We start from the raw sequence: 27,062 nt of genomic DNA, 5'->3' as shown, positions 1-27,062 counted from the left end.
CTCTCTGTCAGTTTATGGCTGTTGTTTCTAGTTACCCCAAGGGGCATCCTGGTAAACAGCATCTCCTATCCCTTGCTGCCCCCTGTGCACACTACAAAATAATTGGATTTGAAACCAGAAATAGAGCTCAGTTTTGTGAAGAAGTTTATAACTTCGTTTTCGCATGACAAGAGGGGTTCAAGACAAGATTGTTTTCCCCCAAGATCAGTATAATTACAGCTATGTCTAACAAAGTGTGCTCTTACTACAGGTTGGGCTATGTTATTGTTATCCCCATATCCTATTATAACACGTACTTTTCATTAAGGAACTTGTGCACTCTCTCTCTGACAGACAAGAAGCTGAAGTTTCAAGATTAAATGCAAGGGCTTGTCTTTCATGCATTTCCCCAAAACATGCTTGATAGCTGGAAAGTCAAAGGTTTACTTTATCCTCCTGTCTGCATGACAACCTAATCTGTTCTATTCTGTTTTAGTGTGAAAGAAGGTATAGTCCCCTCTTCAGCATAAAGAGGTGCTGAGTATGTGCTCAGTTTAGAAACATTTTATGTTTTTCTCTCATCTTTGGAAGGTTTTGACACTTCCTTCATTCCCCACTTTACATCACTGGTCCCCAAACCAAGAAACCCCATGTGACATTGTTCTCTCAGCTTGTCTGTTTTAAAGTTTTAATTTTCCTATAGCTGTGAGCAGAGTGTGACACTGCTCACAGGGCTCAGGATTGCTGACCATGGACCAAAGGTTGGGGAACTGTGTTCTTGATTCTAAACCACACTAGATTCAGAATCCACCTAAATAAGAATACCAGAAGACAAGATGCCCAGATGCTACAGGAAATGAACCCTCCGCTTAAAGTACCCATCTGCTGCTGTAAGTATAAAACTCAGCTTTACACATTTTAAATAACCTCAGAACAATGCATCTTCCACACTGGGCCCACAGAACATTTTTGTGACCTGATTAGGCAGGACATTTCCAAAGGGATACAAGAGACTACAGAATGGCCTATGTAACAAACCTATATCCACAATGATGGTTTTAAAAAGATAAAGCTTTTGCTGGTTGCTGTGTCACTTTAAAACCAATTTCACTTGAAACTTTCTTTACAACACTGGCACCTTCAAATAGTAGCAATATTTTCTACATGTGGCTGTATAACAGTAGCCATGGGCTCCGCTCCTACAAATGAGTCTGCACAGGTAGCTGCCTCCATCTGTACTGTGCATCTTCAATGTAAAAATCAATGCAGGGTCATGGCCTTGGCATAGCCCAGCCTAGTAAAGGTTTGCATGCTGTAGTTATATGGGCATTAAAAAAATGCACCTTGATAGAGGCCTCAGATCTACTGCCTTGGAAGCAAAGAATAAGGCACCAAACAAAACACAGATAAAGAATGAAATACTATGTTACCTCTCAATAGCAAGTTCTTTGTTAGTAGTTTGCTGGACATAAATCACAATCTTCTTATCAATCCCTTGGCGGAGTTTAAAGCATTGTCTGTCCTTGTCTTTGGGAACTGCACTGTTATTTGCCAGACAGGGAGAAAACAAAACAAAACAAAAAACAACTCAGTGGGTCACTTATCCATATGCCTTGCAAGCATCAAAAACAATATCAGACATTTGGTGAAGTCTGTTTTGTACACAACCACACTCAGACCCTGCTTCCATGCAAACTGCAATCAGCAACATGAGAGATGGCAACAGAAATTAGGTAATGGTAGGCCCTTGAGTTCTGTATTAATTTAACTATTTCCTTTTTGCTAGGTGGCTTGCTCTGGGATGGTTCCTGCAGCAATCGGAGGAATGTTTTTAACAGGCTGTCGTCTCATCCAACCTGCAAATAATTGGGCTAGTAACCAATTACATGTTAGAACTGTAGATCATCTGCAAGCACACTGGGTATTTCCACACAGCACAGTGCAGTGGCAGACAGAAATACCTGTCTACATTCAAAGAAGAACAGCAGCACAGTCACATTTGCAGGATGGCTGCCAGAGCTAACACGTCTTGCTGTGAGGGAGCCATGAAACGTGCGGGATAAGCAACTGAGTGAAAAATGTACACTCATTCCATCTTAGTTTCATCTTTTCTTGATCCAACCTGACTACACATGTTCCCTCACACCAACTACAGTGTAGGCAAGCTACTTATATAAGAGGGTATTCAGGATCAGGTCATAAATTTGTATTTTACTTGGTGACATCTGAGCAGTACTTTGGATTCTCCAGGACAGAAGCTGCTGTATAAACAGAGGAGGAGATCACCATCAAAAGGATTTTAAAAGCTTCTAGTGGACATAAATCCAAGCGGAGAAATCTCTGTGCCCGTGGCCAGCAGCCAAACATGCTCAGCAAGTCAAAGCACTTGGCAGCCATGCTACCCTGAGAGAAAGCCAACTCAGCAACTCTAAAATGCTATAAATGGTTACATAAAACATTAGAGGGCACTGTGCAGGACCAGAGAGAGAACGAAAACTGGAAAAAGGCTTTTGAGGAATCAGGATTATCCACTGGCAGACACAACAGACCTCAAAACTGCCGCATGTCCTGTGAACTGCAGCCTCAAAAATACAAAATCTGCTGCAGCACTTGGATTAGAAAATAAAAGCAAGATGAACTCTGAAAACGAGGACTGAGAAGACAAACATTTAGAAATAGACATGAGCTCCATTACAAAGCTATAATTAAGCATTAGCAGCCAATGGGGAGATTTAGCTTTCTGAAACCACAAGCAGTGGTTTGAATGTCAGTCAAACGGATCACACACCAGAGGAGTGCCAACACTGGAGACCTGCAATAGCAACACTAGCAGCCTCCTCTCCCTTGATCCTTTCTGTAAGAAGGGCAGAGGTCAATTCTGGAAGTGCAGATGGCTGGCACTTCCTGCAGGATTGGGCTCCGAAACAAACTATGCACCTGGGAGTCGCACACATCTCTGGCAGCACCCAGGAAACTTAGGGTTCTCCCTATGATGCAAGTGGTCTGCAAGCCTCCAGAAACCACAGGGCACATTGTCCATGATGATTCACTCACCTGAGCAACACTGCAATCTGTAGAGGCTGCTGGGCTTGTAGTTACAACATAATGGCAGCACTTAATACAATAAGTGTAAGAAGATGAGGTCAGGAGAAGGAAGGAGTATGACCTTGAGACTCTGGCTCAGACTACACAACTCTACAGCCTCAGACATTTATCAAAACACTCTATTCTTACAGAGAAAAAGAGAATGTAATATTTGTTTTTGTTGGCTCTGGCTCCAAGCTTCCCAAGAGAGTTACTTCTGCCAAAAAAGAGCTCCCAAAGTGTTTAACACAGTTTAATTTCATTTATCATACTCAGAAAGCAAGGGTAAAACTAGTGTTAAAGCAGATCTGCTTCCAAATTTATTTCCGCAAGGACACAAGTTTCAGACCTACAGAAATAAACTCCTTTTGACGTGCACAACCTCATCAGTGATTTCTATCAAGTCATTCTATCAGAGTTGATTTCACATCAAAATCAAAATTCCTGCTGAAAAGAATCAGAACATAGTGACAGTCATTTCTGGGTGGTGATGGTGGTGGTATTTAACAGCAAGTGATGTGGCACTGCTGAGTCTTAAGAGACTGAGAGTGAAAGGGGAAGACATGATTTTAGACAGGACAGGGCTCGGAAACACTTGCACCATCTTAGGACAGCGGCAGGGGAGAAGCTTGGGGAATAGGTCACCAAGGGGCTGGATAAGGAAGCTATGATAATGTCCATGGTGAAGAGAAGAGTTATGTCATCAATACAATAGACACATTGTCAGGAACATGCTCAACATTATCGGGAGAGCAAATGCCATCTTTTTTGGGCCAACTGCATACTTTTAAAGCAGTTTTGGGGGCTGGAGGGCATGCATGTCTACAAATTAAATGAAAACAGTCGAAAAGAAGGGACCTCTATGTAGGAAAGCAACCTGCTATACCCTGCATTCTTTTTCTTTGGGGGTCTGAAGCGTGCCGAATATGCAAGAGCCTGCCTGCCCAGCACGAGCCCCATTTTAGCGCAGCTACTTTTCTGACTTAATTATATGTAAGGTTTCCTATTAGGTCAGAATGTGTTCAAAATTTTATTGTACTATCCTGACAGCAGGTGATTTGTTATCCCCTTTTGTTGGAAGGGGGAAAGGTCTTGCTAGAGATGCCACTAACTACCTCCAGTGTCCATTGTCTTCAGGGGACTGATCAGCAGTCAGCATCTTTGAAAAACGTAGCCATTGACACCTGCAGTCCTGGATTTGAAATCTGAAGTACTGTTGCATATTTAGTCTCACTCAGCTGTAGTAGTTTCTCTGCCCTGCACACAGGGTTTTAAAAACAAAGTGGCATATAAGAACACAGAGAAACATTGGGCAGGCAGCCTTGGACTCTGTGCAATGAAAACCACAAGATTATCCAACTGCAGGGTCCTGAACAAGTTCAGAAAATTGAAAAATTAACCACAACTCTCCTTTGAATGAATGCTTCCATCTGGGATTAGTTTACTGCAGAGGATGAACTCTTCAAAAAGAAAGATCTTAAGCATAACCTGTGCTCATTTAGACACTTCCACTTATTTCCCAACAATACAACCAGACAATAGGCAAGTAGAAATGAGAAAGCTGTACCTGAAATAACCTTTCCCATCATCTTCCTTGATTTCCAGAGATACGGAAAATGTGAAAATGTCACTGTCAGGAGTCTGTGGGGTCATTGTGGCAGAAAGTGGAGTCTGTTTGGCAGATCGGCGGAAGGCAGTGGCAAAGCTGTACAGTATTCGACTCACCTACATTGATAAAGCACCACAGCCATCAGAAGAGATTCAGGCAGGACAAGACAACTGGAAGCCCACTTCTTTTCTTATTAACTAGAATAACGAAAACATGTTGTGCAAGGAGAGAGATTTTGATTCTCAGTCCTGACTGGGATTCTCTCCAAGTACCTTCAGAACATAAGCTACTAAATATGCATTCTCCATTGCCTCAAAAATGCAACTGCTACACATTTATTAACTGTTTTGTTTTTTGTAATAAAAAGTCCATTTCTTCACGATATTCCAAAATGCCTGGCATAGTTGCTCCTAATAATAGTTACTTCTCCATTTAAAGGGTGTGCTTATAGTAAAAAAACACCACTGTGGGGCCAGTTGTTTATCACGATGTAATTCTATATCAAGTATGCTCTACTCACGTGGATTTGTGTGCACACAAACAGCACAGCCTTACCTCAACTCTGATGTCACACTGATTTAATCCAACTGTTCAACAATACCAAATTGTTTAAAAGTGCAAGCTGGCACAATCATAATTAAGCCGGTGCTATATTGCGTGCAAGTCATCTTTGAGGAAGTTTGGTTTGAACTTGGCTTGTATCAATTCAGCTGGCAATTTTGTATTCAGACCAGGACTAACTACTAGCTCCTCAAAGAATTAGGAATCAAGTGGCTTTTGGTCCCTTTCTCAAGGTCACCATCAAGGCTGAAAATATGAGTATGATTGTGCAGCATGGGGTGAATTACTTGGGTGTAAAATTATAGAAAACCTGAAACCCCAATCATAAAGTCACTTTGTAATAAGACTTGCAAGCAACAAATTTGAATTGCATTAGGACCAAATTTTGAAAGTGTCTGATCCCCCACAAAAGTGAGAGAGGTCTGGAAATCTGAGGATGTGCTTGCATCTGAAATATAATTTAGGGAGCTAGAACTCCGAGACAAAGATCCCACTTACCGCTTCTTGGATTTCACACCGGAAGACATGAATCCTGAAGAGCTCCGCATTGTAGTGGCTTTCGGTGAAAGCAAAGCAGTCGCTCTCCGGGGTTCCGTCGTGCCCTCGCACACAGAAAAGGATTTTGTAGATTGGGTAATTTGCTATTTCTGTATTTGACTGAGGCTCCAAGAGCCTGTTTAAAAAAAAGGGGAAAAAAAATGTTGGGCTTGACAAGAACTGCTGTGACCAACAACTTACTGCAAGACTGAAGGATTCCACTGATACCCTAAGAAAGTGTGGTATACAAATCTCATCCCTCAACTGTCACCTACCTTTATAACTGCACATGAAATACTGACCCAACCCTAACACCTGCATAACTGCCACACCATAGGAGGAGGCATTTGGCCAGTGCTGAAGTTGAAACTCATTGAATGGGGATTCCATCTGGAGAAACTCCAAGTATCTCCAAACTTGACTGAAATGCTTTAATCTGGGGGAGTGGAGGAACAGGACATATCAGACCAGCAGTGCTAGGTTCAGAGCGTTTTAAGTTTTCACTGCTGACTTTTCATTTCTTTTGTGCTCATCCTAAATTGTAAGCATCCAAAATGCAGCACGTACTTTCATCCACAATTTCCCTCAGCCTTCAGAAAGCAGACCCACTGCAGAGCAGGTCACATCTGTCAGGTGAGCAATGCTCCTTACATTTACAATACCCCTTTGCCTGCCCTTCTGTAGCACTTTTTGAGGAGGGAGATGACAACCTCCCCCATGCCCAAGATCCTCCAAACCAAATAATTAGCCAGTCCTGGCCAGAGGCTATAGTTCCATTTCCACAGCATCCGTTAATGCCAATCCCCACTCCTACTTTTCCCAGACAGTTCAGGTCACCATTCCTTGCTGTTCCTTGTGCATAAAAGTTCTGCAAATAGATCCACAGGTCCTTTAGACTTTCTCTTCTTCCATGTGACCTTACATCCCCTTTTATGAAATCTAAAAAAAAAACCACTTAAGTAGCCCGTGTCTTCTCCCATGTGCGAGAAAGCAACCTGCTCTCCTCTGACAGATGGAATGGCTAACATGGGCAACACCCAACCCACATACTTCCCTGAACAAGCACCATACCTCACAGTTCCTTCAGACACGTTAGGCACTGACAAGGTCACGTCTAAAGGAATCTGGCACTGGCTTCGTAAGATAGACATCATCCTCAGGGCCTCCACTTCGCTCCTGGGGGCATTCACAGAGGCACAGCCCAAGTACGTGAGCTTGCTGAACACCACGCTGTCTTCGTCGGCTATGGGCGTAAAAGGGCTTGGCTCCTCGCATTCTGCAGTAGAGCACAAAGTTACCACCAAAGAGATGGACCAGAGGGCAGGAGCAAGTGAACCCTCCAGAGCAGGTCTGCAACACCACATGACAAACGCTGCACAAAGCCAGGAGAACAGGTTAAAAAAAAAGGGGGGGAGGGGGATGCCTAAAATCCTCACTTCAAAGTACATTATGGAGAGGAGAGAGCGGCAAGACTGTCCAAGTGCTAAAGATAAGCTCAGTCCATGGGGACTCCCTACTAACATACTATCAGACTGCTCCAAGTTTCACCCCTTCATGAAGAGTCAGCACCATTCTAAGAAGACCTGATTAGAAGCAGCTCCGAGAATGTGATATTGGGAGCTGACCACCAGGCTTTCCTTAAGACAGTTTCCAAACTTTATCAACAGTTTGGACAAGATCTTTGATTCATGTTCTTCGAGCTCCACCCATCTCTCCACCCAAGGGAATCACATGACAGCCCTCTGGCAACAACCAGTTCAGGCCACCTAGTACCTTAAAATTTTACCCAGGATTTAATTTCTGGGTACTTCACCTTATTGAGCTAAGACTTTTGCTCCTATATCACTAACTCGCTTTTGATATCATTGATTCCAAGATGAACATGGGCCGGCAGCGAGGGGATGCAGTCAGGAAGGCCACCCGTACCTTGTCATGCATCCACAGATGCATCTCAAGCAGGTCCAGGGAGGTGATCCTCCCCCTCTATGTGGCACTGGTCAGGCCGCAGCTGGAGTACTGCGTCCAGTTCTGGGCACCACACTTCAGGAGGGATGTGGACAACATGGAGAGGGTCCAGAGGAGGCCACTCGCATGATCAGGGGGCAGCAGGGCAGGCCCTACGAGGAGAGGTGACGGGACCTGAACCTGTTCAGCCTCCACAAGAGAAGGCTGAGGGGGGATCTAGTGGCCTGTTACAAACTAGTCAGAGGGGACCAGCAGGCATTGGGGGAGTCCCTGTTCCCTCGTGCACTACCAGGAGTGACCAAGAATAACGGTCACAAACTGGCAGAGGGTAGATTTAAGCTAGATATCAGGAGGTGCTACTTCACGGTCAGGGCGGCTAGGATCTGGAACCAACTTCCAAGAGAAGTGGTGCTTGGTCCTACCCTGGGGGTCTTTAAGAGGAGGCTAGATGTACACCTTGCTGGGGTCGTTTGACCCCGGTACTCTTTCCTGCCACAGCAGGGGGTCCGACTCAATGATCTGCTCAGGTGCCTTCCCACCATAGAAACTATGAAACTATGAAAACACAACTTGTATGTTTTTGAAAATTTTAACCCATCTGCTTGGCATGGATATTAAAGCTCCCATGGCTTTCTTTAAAAACAAAACAAAACCCCCCAAAGAACAGGGGATTTGCTTCATTATCTTTAGACCAAGTTTCCTTGTCTCTCACTCCTTCACTGCAACTGCATGCAGTCTTCAACCCAGATGCAGCTGCATTCACAGGTGTCTATAGGAGAGCAGTACACTTCCTGATATCCTTCTAAGTGAAAAAAGCAGAGCAATTTAAAAATATTAGCCATGCTCATCTGCATTATGGCGAACAGTTTGGAATTGCTAACTTACTTTCCAAGTAGTGCATGCAACTATACTGTTGGTACTGTCCTGCTGTATGAGCAGATGAAATGATAAATGCAACATGCACTATGCAACACACACATGTACTTCGGCAGGAGGGAGGGAGGGAGAGAGATGGATGCTGGTGGGCATTTCTTCTAACCTTCCTGTGCTGGCTTCACTGGCAGGCTCATCTCGGGTTTCTGGGGTCCTGCCATGGACACTGGGTTAATGGTAGAGGATGCCGAAGCCTCAAGAATGATGGGCTCTTCTTCTCCATCAGCCCGACTGTCTTCCCCATGTTCCCGATCACTTGGCTGGTCTTCCATGGGTGGATCCATCAGCACGTCTTCAAGTTCCTTCTGAAGCTGCTGTTCACTTCCATTACCTACAATCTGACAGTCACAAAATGGAGTCAAGAAGGAAAAAGATTTTTCAGTTAAAGATAAAAACCCTCACGTACAAGGACATACAGATACCAGCATGCTACAAAGATCTCTTCTGTCAATCAAAAATAGCTGCCAGAAATCTATACCTATTACCAACTACAATTTAACTTAAATGAAAGACAAACAATTTGGAAACTAAGTTAGTTTGTTTAGTACTTTGATAAAACTTTGCAAAGGTCTCTCAGAGCAGGAACAATCCAGCTCTGGGAAAAAGGAATGAGAAAGTTATCACATAAACATGTAAACTAGCTCTAAGTGGGAGTATTTATACAGGTCAGCACTACAATGCTCTATTATGAAACTCACAGTAGCATCAGGGCTGGCAAACATAGGCACACACTCAGCACAATTCATATACCAGCAAAACCCCTCTCTACTGGTGAAACAGATGATACGGTAAGAGAACCAGAAAGAGCAGGGTCAGGGATGGGTTGGTACCTGGGTCTCCAGAAAAGAAGCTGTTTAAGGAAAGTTTTAAACATCCATATTTCTGCTGCATTTCTTGCAACCACTCACTTAGGGCCTGAGCCTGCGCCCACTGAACTCAGCAGCAATACTCTCACCAGTTTAAGTGGTAGAATATCAGAACCCTACTTGAGGAAAGGACAGAGCCAGTGCTTCATGTCCTGCAATGATTCAGACAAACAGAGTGGAAGGGCAAGTGTTCATAACAGGAGCTGAGGAGAAGTCTGGCAGATGGAAGAGCACCTCTTCTCTTTCAGCTGAGGGCGAGCGCTCCTTGCCCCACTACAGTCTGACCCCTGGTATTCTCATTTGACATGCAGGGCACTGGGTTCGATTCCTAGGAAGCTGGGAAAGGATGTTACATAGCCTCCCAACTCTGTCCCTGAGGAAGGTGCAATTTCCCTTCTTCTGCACCTGCCCCTTCCACAACATTTAGGAGTCTTTGGGACAGGCTCTCCAACTGGAAGGGCTCTCGCTACCGACCAGGACTACCGGGCTGGGGAGCGCAGGACCAGAACACACTTGCAACGCAAAGCATGAGACTGCAGTACTGGTGTCTAGTATCATTTGTGCTTCTGAAACAAGAAACTTCATATAACAGAAGCCTGCTAGATGCTGACTAGAAAAATACCCAGTACCCACCGCCACAGTACACAGGTGGGTAAGATGCCTTACAGATACAGGAGAACAAAGATAAGGTCCCTTGAATGTATTTTACCCAGTGGCAGCCAGAAGGACTCAACTAAGAACTGCAGCTCTTCCATTACTGGCTGTTACGTTTCCCACCTCTTGTGATCTGTCACTTATTTCCACATCCCTCCCATTTCTGGTAAGCTTATCCATTTGCAACAATGCATGCAAGTTAACAGGATGCTGGCTGTGCAGTCGTACCAGGCCATAAGCAGTCTACCACATTTTACAAGCCCCTATCCATTAGGCTCCCCATGTTTTCCTTTTTTAAATCCTAGTCATGAGATGGAATCTGGAATTTGCTTCTGCTCTCTCCTGCTTCTCTCTCAGAAACGAGATAGTGAGGACAGAAGCAGGGAAAGGAGAAAGAAGAGGACACAGAGCAGAGCGAAGTCTGCACAGACCACTGCTTATGTCCTGAGTAAATAATGTGAAGCGCACTGTAACCAATGCACCATGGGCTACGGTCACACCAAGGGAAAAACGTAGTTCATGACAGGAGCCTACAGCAAATCAGACCCTGGCAGCTGTGTACAAGTGGGCAGGCTACACACCTGAAAACATGAGGAAATTGTCCGATTCATGAAGGAGTAATTCTGCCATGCTGTGGTCAGGGCTACACTGCTTTTAAAGGCTGTTTCAGGCATCTGCAGCTTTCTTAGGACAATCTGACTTGCCCCTATTAAGCTATTCACATGTCCATGGACTTGGTGGAAGATTAAACCGCCCCATAAACATATGAAACGACAGCCTAGGTTCACAGATTGAAACTGAATCATGATCAACCTGAAGTCACTTACACATGTTAAAACAGGACACCTTCACATGTCATGACAGAGAGGCGAGAAGTAGGAAGTGGCCTGGACTAAGAAAACATTGCGAATGGAGGAAACCCATAGCAGCAGCCACACGAGTGCCCTCAAAAATAATGGGCAAGGGTGTTCCAGGAAGTAATGGCAATTTCAAAATCAAGCCATTGTGTGCAACGATCATATACTGAAACACATCACTTCTCTACGTAGTTGGAAATGATGGGTGCATTTGACAAGGCTGCCATCAGTGTCCTCACTGCTGTGCAATTTCCCACTCATTGTGCACAATGGATTTATTTCAAAACTGCCATTACTTTCTGAAACACCTTTGTCGTAAGGCTCCAAGCCTGAAAAAGTCTGATCACTACTGGCTCCTTTACTTTACTGAGAAGTTGTTTCTGTTGAGCAGTAATCCTGTCGTATCACAATTACCAGCTGCAGGTCTTACGGCTCATCTCCTTCCCATCCCAAGCTTAACTTATGCCCCCCTCAAAACACTTCCCACTCTTTCACACACATACCCCTTAAGGCATATGCACGCTATTATGAATATGCATAAACCCCCAACTGTGTACAGCAGAACGTGCAGGGGTAACATAACAACCTTGATTTTCTAACAGTTTGCCATGTGGAAGCACTAACTAGGAAGGAAGAAAAACTAACACATTATGAGCAGAGGTGAAAGGGGTCATTCCTGTAGGTTAGTGAAGTTCTCTATCCATGTAACTGCTGCAACACATGTTGTGGCAAGCCAAGCTTTTCCACATCTCTTATGACTCTGCCCCACTCCCAAGCTGGAGAAGGTAGCTCCAGCAGCTAAATCAATCCTTGACCCCAATATTCAGCCTGCCAAAGGGATCTATCCAAATGGCAACGATGGTGGCTTCTCACCCATGTACCCATCCACTAGTAACAGAACCAGACTTGCTTGGTACAGAAGCTGCAAGATACCCTTCCCCCAGTAACACATTTCAGTCAATAGTGACCTGGTCCTAATCCAATCCAATGACCTAGGAAGTGAGAAGCTTTCTTAGAAGCTGGCACATGAGGAATGAAACATCAGTTATAAAATAATACTAGTAATAAGCCATCACCAAGCACAAGGAGCAGGAGAGAAATCTAGTGGTTATCATTGCAGACTACAAACCAGATAAGGTCTCCATGAGCTGCCGATGCTTCGGTACTGCATGCTAACATAGGAAGCAGTTTCAGGGATTCCCCCCAACATTTTACCTTGGCTGATTTGCCACCAGCAGAAGAGACATACCACCCCAAAGTGAAGCGTTGTCTTGGAAAACTCAGTAAGCCATGGCTAGCTAAGAACATTCAAATTTGCTCATTTTTTCCTCCATGGTAAAAGAAAGTAAAACTCAAGTGTTTATGATGAGATGGATAAGATCCCCAATGTGAGCTTGAGGCTTTGGAATGCAACAGCTCAGCTTCTCATTAAGAATCAAGCTCATCTTCCATGGAGAATTAGACTCTCTTCAGAAGGGATGAATGGTGATGCATCATCAATGAAAACAGACAAATCCACAGAGAGTTTTAATGCATGAAGGCATGATCTTTGTAGCAAATTCTAGCGTGTTCACTGCAACATCTCCACAACCCCCATTAGCACCTCGTCACTCAATGTTCGCCCGCAGCCTCTCCTACACGTGTTCCGACTCCATGAAGTTAGCAGCCAAGCTCCAGTCAGGTGAAACAGTGACTCAAGCCACTAGCAGATGCCAAGGCTAACATTACTGGCTGACAACAGGGACTCAAGCACTGTCAGGTCTACTTAAAAAGCTGGATGCACATTCTAGCTGTGTGCGCATCTGCTCCATGGAGACAGACCCACCTCAAGACTTGGTGTGGACCAAGTTAAATAACAGAGCAGGTCGAATTACTGTTAGAAAAAAATTACAGACAATGCCGAAGGTGCAGTTTTAAGAAAGGAAAAACCAAGATAAATATTTTTTTAAGCCTCGTTCAAATATTTCAAACCAACTCACCCTGCAATTACAATATCTACAAAGACACAAGTCATTCAGAGGATATGAAGTTCACAGTTTCTACAAGGTGAATAAGAGCCACCTGAAAAAACAACAGTGCACATGTACGCAGGATCCAAAGGGCAAAGGTTTCACTACCAATTGCTTATCTGGATATTGCTGTTAACAAAACCTGGGAATGCAGAATTAACATAAAAGCAACTTGTCGCTGGAGCACATTTAAAACATGTCCAGGCCTTTTATTCTGCGAAAGGGCAGAGGCATACAGGAAAAGACTGAGTTTTGCATTAAAAACCCAATGTCACCTGTAGAACCTCTGAAATGCTGCCTGGATCTAGATGAAGTGCTTGAGCTCACCTTCACATAGCGACAAGCAAAACTATTTCATAGACATTTGGGCTGGAAGAGACCCCGGAGGATCATCGAGTCCAGCCCGCTGCCCCAGGGGCAGGAAGTCAGCAGGGATCATAGGATCCCAGCAAGATAAACATCCAAATGTGCCTTGAAGGCGTTCAAAGTGGGTGCTTCCACCACCTCCAGAGGCAGTCTATTCCAAACGTTGGGGGCTCGGACAGTAAAGAAGTTTTTCCTTATGTCCAGCCTGAACTGGTCGCGGAGGAGTTTGTGACCGTTCAATCTTGCCATCCCTTGGGGCACTCGGGTGAGGGTGCTATTGGGTGACTGAATACGATTTCAGATTAGACTCATTTAACTGGTCCAGCAAAGCCAAAGGTGCCTCTAACAGGACATGGGGTAAGGCCAAAAGCATCAACACCTTAAAGGAACCCAAAAAGAACTGCTTTTGCTTTGAAAAAGCTCCTACAAAAATCTGTATTTCAGGAATTGATAAAAGCAAGAGCCCAGAGACAAATGGTCCTTATTCCAAAAATGCAATAATAAATATCCATGCACTTGAAATCTGCACTTAAGGCAAGTTCACTTCTTTTGAGGGCCCCAAATACACACACACACAAAATTGTTCAGGAGTTGAGACATTTTCTTTCTTTCTTGCCTGGATTCCTAGAAGACCTTCCTTGCAGGGTGTTAAATTAACTAATAGGTCGCAATCTAAGGACAGCAAAGGTTGTTGTAAGATGGAACATTACTGTAGCTCACGGGTGCCGCACCAAGGCATCCCATGACAGGCAGCAGCAGCATGCCGATAGAAATTGTGGCAAAGGGGAAAAAAGCCAACCACATCTTCAGGGTCTGGTAAATGTTTCAGTCTAGGTTTGTTCAGAACAGAGAATAAAGCTTATTCCTTCAAACCAGCGTTCCATCAGTTTTGAGCCCAGCATAAACTCCAAAAGGTTTTTTAAAACAGCACCAGCCCAGCCACCGACTTTGCTGCTTGTTTGCTGTTAACCACACAGGGCCATTTTAGGCATACAATTTATCCTTTTCCTCCAATTATACACATGCATGAACAGTGCTGGCCTTCTATGCTCATTGGGATTTCAATACACTTATTACAAGACATCTGTTCTACAGAACACACTAAGAACAAGGTATTTGAAAATTCAATTCACTCTGCCTGCCAGTTGACAAAAGCAGAGCAAATATAGGACAAAGTAGTGGAAGCAGACCACCATACCTAACAATTAAGCAGGGAAAGTAACGCTTTAAAGTGCAGGAACTGTGCATATCAGCATAAACAGAAACCAAGCCTTTAACCAAAAAACTTAAAGACTTATGACTGACTACACAACAGCAATATGGCCCAGGACTCTACTCAAGAGTGTATTCATCTGGATGCATTTCACAAAAAAAGAGAAACAGGAGCGTCCATTTGCTCGGACAAGAGCATTTTCCAACCCTCCAGCTTAGTGTGCATCTTTCACAGTTCACCAAATTCAGCAACACTGCCCACATTCAGCAACATCCTTATGAAGCACACAGAGTGAACAAATTGTTGTCCCAGAGTTAGAGACATGAACAACAATTCTGGTAAGTGTCCCCTCTTCAAACTCAGATTTGGAATTGGTTTTGTTGTTGCTGTAATAGGAGTCTCCATTTCCTTTTGTAGCCCCCTGATAGCAGTGGGTCTTTAAGCAAATACAAAGAGATTAAATTACACTTGTGCATCTAATTCTTTATCCCTCCAAAGCATTCTGACTTCCATGTTAAACATGCAACCTTGATCCAATGCAGAGACTGTTTCAAAAAGTAGTTTTCCATGGTCCACGGTCACACACTTTGATTTGCTGAGGTTGACATTAGCTCACTTTGCATAACCAGCTCTTGAATTTAGCTTCCAAGTAAACAAGTGGACTTGGGTCTTGCATAGGAAATTGCAGTTTATGGAGTCAAAAGATGCTGGAGCTGTTCTCTAGTCTAGTCTTCTCTTTCTTTCTCTAGACCCAAAGAGAGGAGGTTAACAGGAGAAATTCCTGCAGGAAAGACTTTAGATTGGGTATCACGTTTCCATTAATCATTCAGATTGCAGTGATAAAAACAACAGAACATGCTCTCAAACAACTGAATGCAAGAGGAAAGACTCAAGGTGATTCACTTTGTTCAAGGATTATGCACAACCTTGGAAGCAGATTCATGCTGAAGCTTATTCTTCACAACCAGCAAAACCAGATCCTACAATGCTCAGTTCCAAATCAGGAAACAGTGTCATTTTGTTTGATAAATGTTGTTGACCTAGAATGAAAAAAGCCAGCTCCAAAGCAATGGCAGCATTCCTGGTTCTCTAGTGGGATACAGAACACATGCACAAAAGATTTCAGAAGCATTTCCTGGTTTAGATTCCACTTTGAAAGTAAACACATCTGAATAAAATTCAGTAAGTTTTGGGAGTCAATTGAAGGCAACTGCAATTATTAATCCATCAGATGCATGTGGCCTTTTAAGAGGTGACTGTACTTGCCTTGCAGGTCACTCCCATTTTCTTTTAGGTTACAAACCAAAATATTGCTGGACTAAATACATACAGGCATGTCCCTGAAACTATGAATATCTGAGAACATTCACAGCTGGGTAATCATTAAAGCTGCATTAAGAATCCAGACATCTCAACTGAGGAGTGATATGCACTGCAGAGTGAGCCACTTCACTTTTCCAAACTTTGGCACTAGCAGAAGGGAATGGACACTAGTCATGTCCCTCTCTTCTGGGAACTCAGATTCTTGATGATTTAGGAAGCTCTCCAATACTTCTGTTCTCTAAAGAAAGAATCCCTCAACAGAGTGTTCCAAAATCTTGGGAATGGATCATACAATGCAAACACGAGGAAACAATCAATCCCTCTTCCAGTTCTGGTTAGAACCATGCTGATCACTGAAGGACTACTCACTTGTGGATATTCTGCAGACTCGACTTTTGAAATATATGGTATATTTCAAACTCCTGCAGTTGCAAAACAACTCTTGACCTCTAATTTTTCATCAGACAAAAAGAACCAAAAAACTGGATCACTAAGAAAAACTGTTCTTCCACCACGTCTGTTCATCAAGTCACCTGGTCTCGTGAGGAGTGCCTCTATTACAGCAGCGGGCATACAAAGATCACTAAGGAATACAAGAAAGCCAAGCAGAGCAGTGGGGCGAGCAGAGAGGTGAGCAAAGACATCAGGAAATCTGCAGTGAAGCTTTTGTTCTACTTCCCATCTGCCAGTACCAAAGACCACATAGCTCCCCAGGCATTCCCCAATGGGACACATCCTTCTGATGGCAGAGATCTGACATGTTCTCAAAGGCTCTTAGAAAGGTGAATTATTTTTTCCCAGTTCCCACACAGACCGTTCCAGCATGGGCCAACCCGAGGAAAGATACGCCATATAAAAATACATGAAAATGCAAGTACAGGTGAAAGGCAGAACTAAGAATGACCTTCACATTTTTGCTCCCTTGTTCAAAGACTATTGAAAAACAAACAGGACTGAAAGATTTCCCTGGTGCTTGAAAACTTTAGTATATAAACTCAAGGAAAAAAAGTGATTTTCAAAAATCCCCTTGGGTCTCTCTCAGAGACACCACATGCCAAGTGAAAAGATGGTGTCCGTCTCCACATGTTCACAAAAACTACTCCAAGGGCTGTGCTCTGAAGTCCATGCCACTTGTCCAATATGCTGATTTTAGCCCCACTTCAAATGTCTTTAGAAAAACCTTTCACATGGGGGAAATCTTTTAATACATATAAGAGTCAATGGATCAACTAAAGACATTTTCATTGCAAAAAGGGTATTCTACCCAGAGAGCTGCAACTAAGTCAGAATTCCAGATGTCTGACAATCATATTTCATGCTTAACCAAAACCCTCTACCAACTAAGAACAGCCACGTACTACCAGTGTTTGATCATAAATGCAAGATGTCAGCTTCAGTGGCAGTCAGAAAAATGAAAAGGCAGATAGTGGTAAAGACAGCCCTTTTCTACAGCCTAAGTACTGCCTATGATCAGCAAAAATAACCCAAAAATCTACCAGCAAGCAAAACTGATTCTTGAATCAACTGTCTCATCTTTCAAGGTTTCCATAACAAGGAACTCAATCTTTAAGCTCTTCCATTGTTAGTTTGATTTAGAAGAAAGAGAGAACAAACTCAGGTTACAGGTTCTTACCTTCAGTCCTGTTTTTTCATCATCACTACCATTATTTGTAGATGGCGTTTCATCTCCTTGCCTGGAAACCAAGACAAAATCTTCACTGTTAAGAGTGGATACCGAGTCTGAAGACACACTGATTTTTCCAACAGAGGCCTTGTCATCCATGACTTAAAAAGGAAGTTCGACTCATGAATGAGATTAAATATTTTATAAACTCCTGAAAAACAAAAATCATAAAAATACTTATATAGAAATTTGTGCTACAAGCTGGAACGTCTCTTTTCAGAAACCTGCTGAAAGCAAAAAAATCAAGACTTCTGACTGCATAACTCAACCACCATTCTTAAGATGGGGTACGTTCACAGTCTTGCTTTGAATTTGTTGTGAAACTCCCCACTTTGAAAGTGCTACTGTGGTTTCTAAATATCACGTGCAGGAAGTTATTAACATATCTTTTTGAAGCATTTCACAACAATTTTTCCCAATCAAGATCCATCTATGCTATAAACTGATTCATGTTTGGAGACCTGGTTCAAACACTTGTGATCTGCAGTGCAGAGAACCTTCACCAGGCCCCCAAACTATTTCAAAGTCCAACATTTGAAGAAACTCAGCTAAGTTTCTGCCTAAAACACACAACAAAAATGTAAGACAACCCCCAGGCACAGTTCCCCCTGTAGCACAGGCCAGGGCCTTGAGGTATGTACTATGCCTGATGACAAAGGCATACCTCATTATCTTACAGGCAAGGATATTTTCTATTACACACCCAGGGTATCCTCTGAAATTACCTGGCTTTCCTTAATCTGCATCCATGAAAATACTGCTTGAGTTCTATGTTTTTAAGATGCCAGAGCACACCAGTTATTGAGTCCCATTCACAAAGGTCCCCACCCACCCCCAGAGCTATGCATTTTAAACCTGATTTGATGTGCTGTAATTACAACCACATAAAACCTTGAGCTGTGCATTTTGCTACCAATTTCCACTGAAACTTCTGCACTGTAAGACTCAACACTGAATCAATCTTCCATAAAGCAGGAAGAACAGCGTAGGCTGGATCAGGCACAGCAGGCTGGAGCCAACAGAAGTGATTAAAAAGCCAGACTCAGAGCTGGCACCAAGATGCACCAAGAAGAGAGGAACAAAAGGTTGAGTTCAGCTATGCACCATGAACTTCCACATCAAAAGTTCTTAGAGACCGCTGCTCAAAATACAATGCTGTGGCACAAATGGCCAGCTGAATCCTACAGCAGGTCCCAATTACACACTTCTCACAACAGACTGCTCCCTCACTACATGCAAGGCATAACTGAACTAAAATGGTTTTTCATTCTGAATTGGGCCCTCCATCCTGCGGGGAACTGACCCTATTTGACTGCCAAAACAGCAGCCAAACAATTAAGCTTCCTGGCATAACTATGTTTTTCAATGTACACCATTGGATATATCAAGGGTACACAGGCACCAGATACTTTTGACTAGCAAGCCTCCAACAGAACCAAGAACGTCCCTTCTTACTCCTGCTTACACCTTTATCAAGGCACCTTCTTCCTCTTACTAACAAAAATTAGGGCAGTAAGGCAAAAGAAACCCCACATGTCAATGGCAGAAGGATTTGCTACATGCCTGGGGACCAGGAATTGTCATCTAAACCCAATTCACTTATTCACTGCTGGGAACATTTCTAAGTGGTATAACATAGTCTCCTCACAAGCATTTGCAGCTGTAAGTTCTGGAAATGTATTGTCAGCTACTTCTCTGCACATGGACAGCAAACTACTCTTCCTTTCTCATGAAAGGTTCTTTATAGGCACCAAGTTATTACCAGACTGATATTTGTCCAAAAAAACACAAACATGCCTGGATGCAAACCTAGCTCACAAAGTCACCACGGGACAGAACATCACATGCATCTCCTCTGGAAGAAGAGAAGCCCTTACACTATTGTTCTACTCCTCGTATTCAGGCAAAAAAACCCAACAAAACACCAGGAAATCATAGAAAATGAGGGTTGGAAGGTCACATCTAGTCCAACCCCCTGCTCAAAAGCAGGACCATCCCTGTCTAGATCACCCCAGGCAAGGCTTTGTCTAGCCTTATCTTAAAATACTGAACATGGAAGCATCCATGCCAGTTTGTCAGGGGGATGAATCCCCCCTCCTCTTCTTCCTTTAACCTGTGCTCAGGATGAGATTAAATCAAGACCAGTTATCTGGAGGACATGGAAAAGGCCTTGTTTATTCTCACACAGACTTAGTTGGGGGCAAGGGAGAAGGGTCTGAGGGAGAAAGAGGGGGCTCTTAAACTAGATTACCATGTCTTACTCTCCACCTGATCTCCTACTGCCCAATGGCTAAAAGTAGCCGATAGGGATTCCTTTCCCTGTACCTAAACCTGAACTGAGGGAACCCAGTGACAATTCAAGGATGGCTGTCAAAGGGAGTGATGAGCAGCTGCAAAAGGGATTATGGTTTGCAGCTTCCTGCAACAGAGGGGCTGGACTTCATGGCCTGAGAGAAGGTCTCCTCCAGTCTCAATATCTTAGAATGAATTTGGGATAAGACTTTTTCTCTCTTCACACCTTCCCAAGCCAGTCTCTCTCCACTTTCCCCCGTCAAGATGCAGACTATCAGGCTGACACTTTCTACCCCAAGTGCATTGCTTCTGGGAATGGCCATGAAAGCCTTACTCACAAACTTCCTCTCTTCTGACCAACACAAAAGCTCTGTCATTTCTACCCTGACCCAACCCATGAGTAAGATCTTTCTGCTGCTCAAACAAGTACTTTAAAAGAGAAAAACTCCTGAAATTCTCTTCAGCCCAGATGTGGGGCTCCCCTACCACTTGTCAAAGGCCCAAGGAATGCAGTTTATGTACCTGAATGATTCTCAACCAGGGTGCTAGCCCACCCAGGGTGCCACCAGATCTTTCAAAGGGTGCCCTGAAGAATGAGGAGATAAGCAGATAAGTGCAGGCTCAGGTTCTTCTTTGCCCAAGTTCCCCACCGCACTGGTAAGCACTGTAATAAATAAATTCATTTTTGAAATGGGAAGCTGCTCAATTCACAAAAATTATGGAGGGGGACCTTGGGTCCAATATGGGGTGCCCTGAATCTAAAAAAGTTGAGAACCACTGATCTACATAAGGAGCCTGCTGACACCCTCATCGCTGAAGAGAGTGCCCCAGAGACCACAAATCCCAATTTATAGTTTTTCCACCTTGATCTCAGTCCCTGTACTCCATGGCCAGACTTGTGGTCAAAGCAAACAGCATCTTTATTATAGATCACAGCTGCAGGTCACCTTGCCCTAAAAGCTTTAGGTGCAGCAGGAAACAGCCTAACCACACAGAAAAGCCAGCTACAAGACACAGCAAGAGACTTTGACTAACAAACAAGGAGTAATGGGGATGAAGGGATCAGAAGTCTCACTTTAACAGGAGAATCTGTTCTGTTGGTACAAGCTAGGCAACACATCCATAAAGATGAACACACTCTCTCCCTCGTTATTGAGCAACATATTCACAAGCACCCAGATTATTATGGAGCTTAAGTGCATCTTTAAGAGTCCCAGACACTCAGTGAAAATGAGGCACTTCTCAAAGTTTCACGTGCTGTGTCATAGGTCTGGTATTAGTCAGGAATGTCTTATGGGCAGGAGACAGTGTAGAGATGGAGCTTACAGACTAAGTGAATCAGAGATCCTCCAATTCAGTTGGCGTATAAAGGTGTATCCTGACCCTGCCTGACTTCAGACTAACATGGCTAACTACCTCTCTCTGCTTACAGGCAGGAGGTAGTTTTATTTTTCCTAGTTTAATTACTATGATTTTACTTTAAAAATATTTTTAAACAGTTTATTAGAAAGTTACATTTAAAAAATTGCTGCTAGTTTTGAAGTTCAGCATTCACGAATGCACCACTTATGGTATTTGTTGCTCACTTAAATTAACTAAAGCCAACTACACCAGAAGCTTTGTTACCAGCTCTGACTTTCAGCACTTAACTGCATCACCAAAAAGATTTGCAGTTCAACTAAACTCCCTTACACCAAAACACAAATGAAAGCATTAATGTTTTCATTCAAAGTGTACACACCTATCTGCAGTACTGTATGAGGATTTGATTATTAGCAGCTGTTAAGATCATCTAGACAAGGAGCAATTTATTTTGGTATAGTGCGTCTGGCTTGAAGTGTTGCATTTCAGCTATTTCCAAAGCTTGTCAATCTGGCACTTTTCAACAGCATTACATTTGGTTTTAAAAGATAAAACATGGTACAGTTTCACACATTTTCAATTCCTTATTTTTGTGTGATGTAGAAAGACCTCAGGCACACAATAATTCGGGAATGCATAGGATTGGTCTCAACATACCCTGTACAGAAGTGTAGCAATAAAAACAAATTGCAACAGCAAGAGAACACCAAGAGTTTTATTTTGCCACTCTTACATTGAGCAATGTCTTACTCCACAAGTTGACATCAAGGGGGAACAAGCGCTTGAGAGCATGACTGTGCACAGGGGCGATAAAATCAGAGCCAGCTCGAGTCTTCCCTGCAGAACATCAACAACATGCTGTTGACCTCTCACAAATAAACCAGAGGTGCAAACATCCCAGGTCTTCTCATAAAAATCTCATAAAAGTTACCAGATTTTTGGATCAAAGAATTTCCTCAAAGATTTAATCAGGTAGGAACTAGTATGAGAGTCTTGTTCTTGAACTATAAATGCCATGATGAGAAAGCAGCAATGGTAGAGTAATTGCCAGGATGTACTCCCTCCCCACCCTTTGGTCTGTTCTGCTGAAGCAACATCATGTGTCAATAGATGTAAATTTCCACTTTGTCTTGTGTCTTCTTCACTGCCTCCAAGCATTCATTTAGGCCGAGTTTCCTGCAGAGGACCTTGCAGGCATTTTACCATAACCAGACGACTCATGATTGCAGAGTAACAACAGAAAATCTATGAGCTTACTGAAACAGATGCCAGTCTAAATTTGTCTCCACGATTTACAGAAGAAGTTGCTGGTACCAGGAATCTCCCAGAATCAGAAAGCAAGGAAAAGCTGCCATAGTGACAATGCTCCAAAGCTAAGAGGTTTGGCAACCTAAAAACCTTAAAGTTTCTATTCTTCTGGATGAAAGATCTGGAACAGAAAGCCCCCAACCAAACACAGATTGAAGCTTTATGTTTCTCATCACAACTCAGAGCTCTCACACTCCAACCTTCAAGTCAAACCTTAAGTAGCACTGCTCTGAGATTAAATTTCAACAACAAAAAAGGAAGTTTTAGAAAATGGAACAGAAAACTCCTGAGATACTGGAACATGCACCCCAAAAATCTGAGTATTTGGGTGAGGAATTCCACACTAGGAGGCAGACTGTCTGGAAAACACAACTTATTGAAGGATCCTTCATTGACTGCTTCTCCTTTGGTGGCTACACCTGCTTCCAAAATTCAAAACAGAAAGGCAACAGGAAAAAAAAAAAAAACTTTCAGCCTGGTCAACAAAAGGAGCAGTGTCCTTGGCTGACCTTGGACACCTCCCCGATGGACTCCACCTTGATGATCTGGATGTCGCAAATTTTATTTTGAAAAATGTGACTTTTCTTCACCCTTTGCATCACACCACACTGCAAATGATGTGCAAAATCAAGGCTCAAAACAAGCGTCTGAAAACTTTCTACTTCTGCTTTTTAGTCATTACGCAGCAGTCGTACCGGACCTTCCCCCTCCCTCTATACTACTGTGCCAACAAAAACTAGATTAGTGGGAGAGAACGACACAATCTCAAAGCAAATAGAAAACACACCTATTAGAGTCCAATACTATTGCAATGCCCTCATACAACATTTATTTCCTTCTTTTTTCAGTGCCCGTGAATAGCTACACCCTGAACTGGCATTTGTGAACATAGTTTTTCTTGTGACTGTGCCTAAGGTCGATGTAAAACCATTTAATTGAGGCAATAAAACAAGATCTTCCACTTTAACCTCCAATTACTGGCAAGTACAGTAATGTATTCTCAGGTCATTGGAGCTTGAAATGCCACTCTAAGATGACAGCATGCCAGATCTTCAATGACTGAACCAATCCACTAGAGAAACAGATACAGAAAGCTGGCTCCTCCTCGCTTCCAGGCCCTTGCTTTTCTGAATTCAGAACATCCAATAGCCATACACAGATAATGCCAGAGCAAAAGAAGAAAAGTAAGTAAGTCTCTGCTATGATCCTGACTGTTAAAGACCACCAGGAAGCAAACATAGCATCATGAACAGAGAATTAAGGGGGCGGTTGCACAGGATAGGAACAGACAGCACCAACATATGAAGCTAACATTAGCATTAACAGATTTCCTTTAATTTAATGTCTAGGATATCTCTGGGGGAGGAGGGGGTGATGAAGAGACTAAAAAGGCACAGAGAACAGGGAATGCAATATTATCCTCCACCCATATCTTTCCCCAATGATATATGTTAAGGTTTGTTTTCCTTTATGGATTCCACCCCCCACACACACTGTTGCACTGCCAGTTTCTTAAAAACTGCCAACATATTTTTTTTTTTAGTAAAAATGAAGGGAAGAAAAAAAGATAGAGCAATTACACAATGCATGTAAATGAAGTAAAGCAGAAAGGAACTCATCGTTTAAAAAGCAGCCTGAAGCAGGAGAGAGAAAGAGCTCTGCATGCAACATAATGCTATAGCCCTCTTTTCTGATTAAGGAAATAACTCAGAAGCTCTAATGCAAAACAAAAATGCAACATTAAATAACGTTACACAGTAAAAAGAACGAAGAGCCAAGAAGTGTAAAATCTTAAGTGAAATCCTCAATATTGATTTACACATGCACAATCCTACTGATTCTTATTTTTCGTGATCATCCCTACTTGAGTGTGTCTGCAGAATCCGTATCGGGGATGGGATATTCTTATGACCGTTTGACAGTAGTCTCAAAAAAAACAAACTTGCCAGCTTCACAACAACTTTCCTTGCTGTTGACTTTTGTATCTCCTGGTTGTATAATTTTCTAAACTTTGTCACCCTGAGATCACACAAACATATATGATTCAATAAGCAAGCAACCTTAAAAATAAACAGGTAACATTTAAAAACAATGTAGTAGTTAAAGGCAACTGCAATGGGTGCTTTAGAGTTGGTCTGAGCAGCTTAACACAGGAAACTAAGCGGCAAAAATGTCAGCCACCGAAAAGTAGCTCACGGTTCAACTTTTCCCTGACACTCAGGAAGTCAGTGTATTATCAAGACTTTGAAATGCAAAATATAACAGACCAAAAGTCACTATCAGTCTATTTTCCCCACAGAACATAGACCTGCAAAAACATCTAATGACAGGGCTCTCTCCTAGCCACACCTTTAGAAAGCAGTTAATTTCTTCCCTTCCCCATGGCTCTGATAGAAAGTTTCTATGCTCATGAAAGCACTGGTCTGAGCCAGAAAGCGGGTACGATACTGAGCATGCAAACAAAAGCTAAGGCTGTTGCTAAGATTTTAGTTCATTTTAAAACCATTATCCAAAGGAGCACAAGAGCTATAGGATGGCATTGCTTCCCACTGACTCTGAGGAAGGACCGAATCTAACCAAATCCAGATTTATTTCAAAATAAAGCTGCCTCAAGGGCCCACCTGTGATTATCAAGGAAGCAAGATGGATGGGAAGCGAAGATCACAGAGTTAGCCGAATTGTCCACTAGAAACAAGTCAGGTATCAGACAACAAGCAAGAGTTCAAGCTAACAGAATCCTAACTTAGGCCTGAACAGGACAATCAGTACAGCAGATACCAAAAGGATTTTCTTTTTAATGTGCTCCAAGGACAAGGCCCTGATGCCAGGATCCTCCACAAAGCTATTTCTCCCACCCCGGAGACAAGCAGAAAGTCTTGGAAACAGCAGATTTGAAAAGAAATGCTGACACTGCCTCGACTCTCCCATCACGAGAATGTCACTGATACGAGTTCACTGGGAACAGCCTCTACCCACACACCCAGACCGACATTGCAGGAGCTGGAGCAGCGTTTCTTAACCCGTGGGTCATAGCCCAAAATCAGGTTGCGAGAATATACATCAGGTGTCCAAGTTGTAGCTGTACTGGTCTAGAGAAAAAGGGCAACCATGGCTCGTGGTAGAGGCGATATCTTTTATTAGACCAGCAGTTCCCAACCTCGGGTCGTGACCCAAATGAGGGTTGTGGGGGCAATGCCAGCAGCACTGCCCACAAAGAACGAGCTGCTGCCACCGTGCTCCGCTCCCAGCAGCAAGTCGCAGCAAAAAAGGGTTGGGAACCACTGCATTAGGGTTTTCCCACCTATTGTCTCCTCCGTGAAATCCTATGAAATATGAACTGTCATTTCAACCCAGGAGAACTTTTACAGTCTTTTCTCTGATGCCTGAAGATGGGTGTTTGTGCCTGAAAGCTTGCCATTAAAGACACTGTTTTGCAAAAGTCTTGTTGGTCTAACAATCACCTCTCCCAAGACCCCCGACTGCCTTTTCCTCTAGACAAATACAGCTACTACCCGGACACCAGACATGTCTAGACCCATGCGGCTACCACCCGGACACGTGTCTAGACCCATGCGGCTACCACCCGGACACGTGGAAGATATCCAATTTTAGCTGATTTTTTTAATGAAATCTTCATAATTTCCTAAGCAGGAAGCAACTGTGACCACCCGAGATCTTGCTCCTACATTCGCAATTGAAATTTCAAGGTAATTTGCATCATCACAGAGCCTCACAGGAGAGCTGAGACCCCTCACCAGCTACGAGCCGCCTGCCTGGACCAGTTTCCCATCTATCGACTCCTCCGCAAAATCCTACAAAATATGAACCCGGGGGTGGGGGGGGACTGTTACAATCTTTCCTCTGATACCCAAAAGCTTGCCATTAAAGACACTGTTTTGCAGAAGTCTTGCTGGTCTAATAAAAGAGATCACCTGTCCCAAGGTTTCCTCTAGACCGACGCAGCTACCACCCGGACACCAGACGCAACCCAGGGAAGGGCATTCGTGCCCGAAAACTTGCCACGAAAGAATTATTGAGTTGTTTTTTTTCTAGTAAGAGACACCGCACCTCTCCTCCGAGCCCCGCGGTGAGGCGGGACAGGCGGGTGGGCGATACACTTTAAAAACGGATGCTCCTTTGGAGAACGGCACCCCCGCGGCTCCCCGCCGTAGGCAGGCAGGCGGGCGGCGGCTCGTTGCCCCACAGGCGACGCTGACGACCGGCTCCCATAGGCCGAGGGGAGAAACGCCGAGCGAGACGCTGCTTCCCGCCAGCGCTGACAGGAAGGGCTCCCCCCACCCCCGCGGCCCGCACCTACCCCAGGCGCCGCCGCTGCCTCCCGGGGCTGGGCCTCCGCCCCCGCCACGTGACCCGAGCCGAAGAATCGCTTCCGGGGCGCGGCGGTGGCGACTTCCGGGTCATAGCGCCATGCGCTTCCGGGGCGCCGCGCTCGGCGGCAG

The 27,062-nt window shown here is 43.7% G+C and overlaps 1 protein-coding gene across 2 annotated transcripts in view; it reads right to left on the bottom strand.

Moving 5' to 3' along the window:
* The window catches only part of RABGAP1 (RAB GTPase activating protein 1), a 111,775-nt gene extending 84,778 nt beyond the window's left edge, over positions 1 to 26,997 (bottom strand). The window contains exons 1-7 of one of the 2 annotated variants that reach the window (XM_019510866.1): positions 26,921 to 26,997; positions 17,590 to 17,791; positions 8,775 to 9,006; positions 6,842 to 7,046; positions 5,732 to 5,906; positions 4,631 to 4,788; positions 1,410 to 1,520 (exon numbers count right to left, since the gene is read on the bottom strand). In XM_019510866.1, coding sequence (XP_019366411.1) covers positions 1,410 to 1,520; positions 4,631 to 4,788; positions 5,732 to 5,906; positions 6,842 to 7,046; positions 8,775 to 9,006; positions 17,590 to 17,739 — 1,031 coding nt within the window. In that variant the 5' untranslated portion in view covers positions 17,740 to 17,791; positions 26,921 to 26,997. The remainder of the gene's footprint in view (positions 1 to 1,409; positions 1,521 to 4,630; positions 4,789 to 5,731; positions 5,907 to 6,841; positions 7,047 to 8,774; positions 9,007 to 17,589; positions 17,792 to 26,920) is intronic. The other variant, XM_019510867.1, reaches the window with a different exon arrangement.
* Between the last annotated feature and the right edge of the window lie 65 nt (positions 26,998 to 27,062).

The sequence above is a fragment of the Gavialis gangeticus genome, unplaced genomic scaffold (assembly GCF_001723915.1).
Source record: "Gavialis gangeticus isolate Ggan-Ray unplaced genomic scaffold, GavGan_comp1, whole genome shotgun sequence".
Classification (NCBI taxonomy): domain Eukaryota; kingdom Metazoa; phylum Chordata; order Crocodylia; family Gavialidae; genus Gavialis; species Gavialis gangeticus.
This window is presented reverse-complemented; position numbering and strand designations above follow the sequence as displayed.